The sequence below is a fragment of the Neopelma chrysocephalum genome, unplaced genomic scaffold, assembly GCF_003984885.1.
Source record: "Neopelma chrysocephalum unplaced genomic scaffold, ASM398488v2 Primary Assembly neopelma1_170, whole genome shotgun sequence".
In the NCBI taxonomy this organism is placed as follows: domain Eukaryota; kingdom Metazoa; phylum Chordata; class Aves; order Passeriformes; family Pipridae; genus Neopelma; species Neopelma chrysocephalum.
In genome coordinates, this window is record NW_020897832.1 from 1,242 (window position 1) to 8,970 (window position 7,729).

At 49.0% G+C, this 7,729-nt stretch overlaps 1 protein-coding gene across 3 annotated transcripts; it reads left to right on the forward strand.

The window, feature by feature from the left end:
- Nucleotides 1–314: 314 nt before the first annotated feature.
- TMEM50B (transmembrane protein 50B) lies at nucleotides 315–6,047 on the forward strand. 3 transcript variants are annotated; one of them, XR_003537113.1, is made up of 7 exons: nucleotides 316–526; nucleotides 1,727–1,839; nucleotides 2,395–2,462; nucleotides 3,137–3,229; nucleotides 3,419–3,476; nucleotides 4,875–5,321; nucleotides 5,401–5,551. XR_003537113.1 is itself a non-coding variant. In XM_027701851.1 (6 exons), exons 1-6 carry the CDS (start codon nucleotides 428–430, stop codon nucleotides 5,481–5,483), a joined length of 549 nt encoding a protein of 182 aa, XP_027557652.1. In that variant the 5' UTR covers nucleotides 315–427; the 3' UTR covers nucleotides 5,484–6,047. The 3 variants fall into 3 exon arrangements, 2 of the variants coding, with proteins under 2 accessions (XP_027557652.1, XP_027557653.1); XM_027701851.1 differs by lacking the exon at nucleotides 4,875–5,321 and having other exon boundaries at nucleotides 315–526; nucleotides 5,366–6,047; XM_027701852.1 differs by having other exon boundaries at nucleotides 4,875–6,047.
- The last annotated feature ends 1,682 nt before the right edge of the window (nucleotides 6,048–7,729 follow it).

Here is a 7,729-nt window from a genome sequence, read left to right on the forward strand (position 1 = left end):
TAGAAAGGCACTGTGTTATATTATCTACCAATTTGGAGACTGGAAAAGTTAAAGTCGTGTCAAGGATTCTGGATTAGACACTAAGTCTCAAAGTTTTTAGGTCGTGTGGTGATTTTCTTTTGTGATTCTGTTGAAGGTGGGTTGTTTTTAAAATACATCTCAATAAAGCATCCATAGAGTTTATCATGGAATGGTTTGGGTTGGGGGGGGACCTTAAAATCACCTCAATCCAAGGGCAGGGAACCTTCCACCGGAAGGTTCTGCGTGAAATACTTAACCCTGTAAAAAAAACCGCTCCTGAGGGTTGTCCGTGTCCAGATGTCACTGATTCATGTTTGGCTGCCTTCCAGGTACCTGGGACAGGGCTGTTCATGGAAAAATCCCCGTGTAAGTCCCAAAGAAGCAGGGCAGTGTGAGCAGGGAGGCCATGGCGGGGTTCCTGGACAATTTCCGCTGGCCGGAGTGCGAGTGCATCGACTGGAGCGAGCGCAGGAACGCCGTGGCCTCCATCGTGGCAGGGGTGCTGGTGAGCTGGGGATGACACAGGGATGGGGGGCACCTGGGGCAGCACCACGGGGAGCTGGGGCTGGGACAGGGCTGGGGGCACCTGGGGCAGCACCACGGGGAGCTGCAGTTTGGCTGCACCCTTTGGGGAGGGTTCCCCCCTGAGCTGCCCCTCGGGAGCGGCCGCGGAGACGGGGAAGGGGCTCGGTTTGGAGCCGTGGGAGGACACTGAGGGCACTTGGGGTGTTCAGCTGGAGAAGAAGAGACTGAGGGGAGACCTCACTGCAGTTCCAACTGCCTGGGCAGGGGCAGAGGAGGGGCAGGGACTGAGCTCTGCTCTGGGGGGACCAGGGACAGCACCCAGGGAATGGCTGGAGCTGGGACAGGGCAGGGTCAGGGTGGATCTCAGGAAAAGGTTCTTCCCCCAGAGGCTGGTTGGGCACTGCCCAGGCTCCCCAGGGCAGTGGGCACGGCCCCAAGGCTGCCAGAGCTCCAGGAGGGTTTGGATGATCCTCTGGGGCACAGGGGGTGACTCTTGGGGATGGGCCTGTGCAGGGCCAGGAGTTGGACTGGATGATCCTGGTGGGTCCCTTCCAGCTCAACCTGTTCTGGGATTCTGTGAAGTGCCATTCTGGGATTCTTTAAAGTCTTGTGGGATTGTCAGCAGCGTTTTTATGAGTCCTGTGACGTTGCTGATGATGAACCATTTCTGCCCCCCTTTAAAAAAAAATTCCTCATGGATTTTCTGCATCATTAGATCAGTTAGAACACCTCTGTTCTGCATCATCTGCACCTCATCTGGGAATTTCATAGAATTAAGGGAAGGTTTGGGTTGGGAGGGACCTCAAAGCCCATCCAGTTCCACCCCCTGCCATGGGCAGGGACACCTTCCACCAGCCCAGGTTGCTCCAAGCCCCATCCAACCCGGCCTTGGACACTTCCAGGGATCCAGGGGCAGCCACAGCTTCTCTGGGCATGAATTTATCCATACCCTGATATTTAAATTGATTAGAAATGTGACCAATTCCCAAACACTCCTCCAAAACCGGGAACATTGAGGTTTGTGCAGGACTTGTCCATCAAGCACATTTAGAGTCCAACTCAGTGTCTTTCCAGTGCTTGTTAAAAGCCAATGAACCCAGTGATGCCCCTGAGCCCTGGCCCTGGTTTCCCTGCCCCTGTGCCCTGCCAGGTCCCTCACAGGGGTGTGTTTTGCTCCCAGTTTTTCACAGGCTGGTGGATCATGATCGACGCCGCCGTGGTCTATCCAAAACCAGAGCAGCTCAACCACGCCTTCCACACCTGTGGGGTCTTCTCCACACTGGCCTTCTTCATGTGAGTGGGGCCAGGGGGGTTCTGAGCCACTCAGCTCGAGCTGCCCAACCCAGGGGTTACAGGACAAATGTCCAGCATGGACAAATCATAGGATCATGGAATGGTTTGGGTTGGGAGGGACCTCAAAGCCCATCCAGTGCCACCCCTGCCATGGGCAGGGACACCTCCCACCAGCCCAGGTTGCCCCAAGTTTATCCAACCTGGCCTTGGACACTTCCAGGGATGGGGAGTCCAATACTTAACTTAATACCTCAATATAAAACATTTGGCTGCATTTCCCCCCCTATTTTGAAACAATTTTTATGCCTGTTCCTTGCCCAAAACTTCCTCAAGTGGGAGAGGTGATGGGCTGGCTCCTGTCATGGAGATGTAAATCTGGAAGCTTGAAGGAGAAGTAACAATTTTTATGGAATCACCCAATATTGGCAAGAAAAAAGGAGGAATTTGGGTTTGTGACTATACAAATGCCAAGAGACTTTTTTCCAGAATCGATAACTTATAACTTTAAATTGATTTTCTGATAATCTGAAGTGTATCTGCTGTTTTTGTTCCTAGGATAAATGCTGTATCCAATGCACAGGTGAGAGGAGACAGCTACAGTGATGGATGCTTAGGAAGAACAGGTAAATTAACTCTAAAAGTCCCACTGAGTTGAAGGACTGGTTATTTCTGTGTTGGGGTTTTTTCCAACTCGTGGTGAAAGAAATAATCTGAAGACAAGGAGTAGGAGAGAGTTCTGTGAATTAATTTCTTTGCAGAATTAACCCTTGGAGATAAGGTCTGTCTTTATTAAAAAGGTGAACCTAGAAAAATTCAAGTGCTGGATATCTTGGCTTCTTAAACTTTCCTCTGCAAATCCTGGGTGGCTGCTGGGAGAACTGAATTCCTGCCCTGGGGTGGGCTCTGGAGCAGACATTCCTTAGGAATGTGTCCCAGACATCCCACTCCCTCTCATGGTGTCCATGGGCCTGCTGTCCTCTCTGCTTCCCTTCATAATTCCTGTCCTGTTTCCCATGTGGATCCCAGCAGCCTTTTCCATGGGATTTGCAAATGCCTCAGTGGAAATCTGGTGGGATTTACTGATGGTTGAACTGGCCTGTGATGCTCTTTTGTGTGTCATTCGTGAACCAGCTCAAGAGAAAAAGAGAATATTTGAGTGAGTGAGTGAGTGAGCAGGTGGGTTGTTTTGTCCCTGATCCAGGATTTAACCATCATCCCAGAGCAGCTGGATTGTCTGTCCCCAGGGATAACAGGGATAACAACCCCCCTGTTCTCAGAGGTTTTGATCTTCCTGCAGGTGCTCGAATCTGGCTCTTCATTGGCTTCATGCTGATGTTTGGCTCCCTCATTGCTTCCATGTGGATCCTCTTTGGAGCATATGTCACACAGAGTAAGTTTGGGTCTTTTCACCTCTAGAAAAGTGCTTTTCCTGCCACCCAAAGGGTGGAGGGGTGTGTGGTGTCCGACAAAATCCAAGCCACAGCACCCAGGTTTGAGTCAGAGACCCTGAGCTGTGTGTTGGACACCCCTCCCAGTGCTGAAGAACTCAAATGTTTTCCCTTTGTTCCTTCCTTTGCAGACACTAATGTGTACCCTGGCTTAGCAGTGTTTTTCCAAAATGCATTAATATTTTTCAGGTAAGTCACCTGGGCCAAACTTCCCTCCTTCCAGAGGGACTCACCTGCTTCCATACATTGAGACTCCTGGAAAACGAGTTCTTTTTTCTGCTCTCTTTGCCCCAGAGCTTAAAAACAAGGTTTGATTTGCCCCTTCCCAGCCCATGAGAGGCTCTTGCTTCCCCTCAGGCTCCTGTCAGTGCAGCTCTCTCTGCTCTCCCTGAATTTACAGCTCTGGAATGTGGATCCAGCCAGTTTTCTGGCTGAGATGTTGCCAGTGCCTTTGGATGATGGCAATCATGCTTTTAGCTCTGTGCTGCAAATACCTTGGCATCTGTCCCAGCAGAACCAGGGGGAGATTCAATTGCCCCTTTCCAGACTATTTCACACCGATGGCTCAATTATCTGAGAGTTGATATTACCTGTATTTCCTTCCAGTGGCTGAGCTTGCAGTCATAAAGAGTGATAATTCCATTTTCTAAGAGCTTGATGCTGTGTTTGTGACAGCACACTGGATTTATTTCAGCTCATATTGTTGGGTTTCTCATGTAACACTTTGAACTGAGTTGGTATCTGTAATAACTCCTTAGATGTAGAATGCATTCTGCAATCCAGGGATTTTTTTAGTAAAAGACACTGAAAGCATTAAATAGTGTCAGTTCCAAGATCAGTCACTGAAAAATTTCACCTCAGCTCCTTTTTTTAAGTTCCTGTGATGACCCTTTTCCTTCCAGTCCCACATCAAATGCTTTGCAGGAATGAGATCAGTGGGCTCTGGAGCAATGCCCTGGCTGGGAAATTAGGGATGCTCCTGTAGGAAACAGCACTTCCTAAATCTCCTCTGGGATTGAAGTGGGAAATTGCTGAAGGCAGATTTTGAGAATAGTTTCACTGTGCCTGAAATCTTTAGTCTTATTTAGAATCCCAGACTGGGTTGGGTTGGGAGGGACTTTGAGGATCATCCAGTGCCACCCCCTGCCATGGGCAGGGACACCTTCCACCAGCCCAGGTTGCTCCAAGCCCCATCCAACCTGGCCTTGGACACTTCCAGGGATGGAGCTTTTGTAATTTGGATCTGCCTTTTCCACCACAGGATCCATTTTCTTTTGGATTGGCTCACAAAAATGGAACTGCTTAGATTTTATCCCTCAGCTTGGTTCCAGGTGCCAGGGTGAGACTTGCTGCTGTGGAACTCTGGGGATCAGTCCTAGAATTCCATAAATACCAGTTTTTCCCTTCAGAAGGACTGTGAAACTGGTTATTTTTTATTTGAGCTTCAGCACAGGAAACAAAATACAGGAACCAAGCCCAGCCACTGGCTGGAATGCAGGTGCAGGGCTGTGGATTTACAGGATGAGATTCAAGAACACTTAAAATTACCTTATGTATGGTCTGATTATTTATTTTTTTTCCCCTCAGTACTCTGATCTACAAGTTTGGAAGGACAGAAGAGCTGTGGGGCTGAGCTGCCCCTGGGCTGGTCCATAGTTACCACGTGGTTCTCTGTCTGTAGATAATTTACAGTTCTTTGTTCTTGGTTTGCTCTCCAAACCCTGGACTGAGACGAATCCCAGGCTCTGTCAGAAGCTCCTCTTCTCCCAGGACACACTTGTGAATATGTACATAGGACTGGATCTCTTCCAAAGGGAATGGCAGCTTTCCTGCTGGAATCTTCAGGCTTCCTCCTTCCAATCCAAGGCTTTCCATCATTTCATCCTCCAAACCTCCACCCCTGTCTGAGGCTTCAGTGAACTGTCAGTGAGCAAACAGGACAAAGCCCATCCCTGGAGCAGGACGAGGCCCATCCCTGGAGCAGGGGCTGTGCTGGGATAAGAGCTGATTTTAAGATTTTATATTATTGTTCAGGTGAATATATAAAGTAGCTTTTTTTTTTTTTTTTTTTGTCAAAGGTTATGGTTTTTAAGCAGGTCCCTACACTCGGCAGGTTCTGCATGGCTCAAACTACTCCTGACCTGTGATGGCTCTGGCACAAAGGACATTTGCTGGCACCACAGTCCTTGGAATTAATTTCATGCTGCTCAGTGTAAGAGATACCAATTGGTATTTAATGTATTTCCTGATATTAGAATAAAAAACTCCAACAAACTGCTGCCAGTCCTACTTCAGGAACATAAAGAATAACTGAGAGTCAGACCAACAGCTTTCAAATGATTCTATGAAATCACACAGGTGTTGTTTTCTCCAGGGGAAGCTTTTTGCTCATAAATGAACAGTTTTCCTGCACTTTTCCCCTTCTGTACCTAAAAGGTGAATGTTCAGGTGAATGAATTCACCTAAAAGGTGAATGGGGATATGGATTTGTTTGTTGTTCACAGTCTGACCTTGAAATAACTGCCAGCTTTAGGGCTGCCTTTTGCCCCAGTTAAAATGTGCCAACTTTAGGGCTGCCTTTTGCCCCAGTTAAAATGTGTTTTATCTCACGTTTCCATGATTGAAATCGAGTTTCTTCTGTCTGGAGCGCACAGAAGGGAGGAAGAGGATGTTTTATAGCCTTGGGCTGATCTTGTACATTCATTTGCTGTTGGTGACTCCTTCCCTCACGAGTTCTCTGTGGCTTTCAAGGCACTTGACTCTCCCCTGTGTCTCAAAGCTTTTATAACTTTCCCTGCATCAAGTTCTGCCCCAGTGGTGCCAAACTGCTGAGTGTGAGTGCTGTGCTTGGTGTCTGGAGCTGCCAGGGCTACACCTGCTCCCTGTGGGAATCTCTCCAGCACCAGGACCTGCAGCAAACCCTGGAGCTGCTGGAGGGACACGAGGGGGTCACTGGGGTCACTCCCAGCTCGTGCAGGACGTGGCTGGGGGTTGGAATGTCAGAAAACTGCACTAAAGGTGAGCTTTGTGTTCTCCCACCAGTGGGTTCACAGGTGGCTGTGCAGGAACCAGGGAGGACTGGCCTGTACACAAGGTTTACACCAGGGAGGAGGCGCAACCAGGCTTTGGTTTGCAGCTTTGTCGGGTTTCTCGTGCAGGAGCTCAGGAATGTTTGTTGGGTTTTTACAAGGTGAGAAATGAGTGTGGCCTGAAACTAATCCCAGTGACTGGATCTTGTACCTGAAACTGGAGCTTCAACAAGGCAAGACAGGCTGGGAGAGCTGGAGGTGTTCACCTGGGGAAGGGAAGGCAGGGACAGATGGGATACTGGGAAGGAATTCCTGGCTGGGAGGGTGGGGAGGCCCTGGCCCAGGTTGCCCAGAGAAGCTGTGGCTGCCCCTGGATCCCTGGAAGTGTCCAAGGCCAGGTTGGACGGGGCTTGGAGCAACCTGGGCTGGTGGAAGGTGTCCCTGCCCATGGCAGGGGGTGGCACTGGGTGGGTTTTGAGGTCCCTTCCCACCCAAACCAGTCTGGGATTCTTTGTGTCTTCTGCACCCCAAGCAAATGGTTTTCAACTTTGGCCTATTTGTGTCAAACAGGGCCTGTTTGTGTAATAATATTTAATGACTCAGATCCCTGACAGACCCTTCCCTGACAGAAGGCCAGTGTAGGGTTTATTTAGGAATATATATATATGTATGAAACATGACTCAGGCTTCACAGAACTCCCTTGTGCCAGCAGGTTGCCTAATCCCAGGGGATTAGATTAGTTCCACAAGGCAAACTAACCTCATTTAGCTTTTGGCTGCTGCTGGCCTGGAGTGTCCCTGGAAAGGCTGGAACGGCCTCACCTCAGTTCCCCCCCAGCTCTGACAGGGCCCAGGCCACTCCTGTGAGTCATCTGCAAACAGACAAGCCTGTTTCTTTTCTTTCTTTTACACTGTTTGTATCAAACCCAGGGAAAGTCATCAATTAAACCCCATCTTTTTAGTACAGAAGTGGTTCACTTGTTCTTTGTGCTTTACTGGACACCTTCCAGACCCCACAGGAGGCTGAACGGGGGCTCTTCTGCTTCAGGGCACTCAAAACATCTCTCTGAGCCAACTTTCCATTTGCTGGTGCTGAACAAGAGGTTTTAGTGTCTGATAATGACTGATACATGGTTTAAATGTTATTTTGGAGTCAGTTTGGCTGTGCAGGACACTGGTGTGGCTGTGAGGAAGCAGATGGGAGGAGGCCTCTCTGGGAGGAGTTTGTGGCCCAGCTTCATCCTGGGCAGAGGGAAAGGACTAACAAATTTCTTTTTAGTTTGCCACATGCTGAAAATGATTCAGAGAAGCAGAGTGGGGTGGGTATAACAAGATTATTATTGCCAACAAAAGAAAATCAGCTATAAAAGGAATTTACATTGCAATGATTGACTCCCTGAAAAATCCCATGTT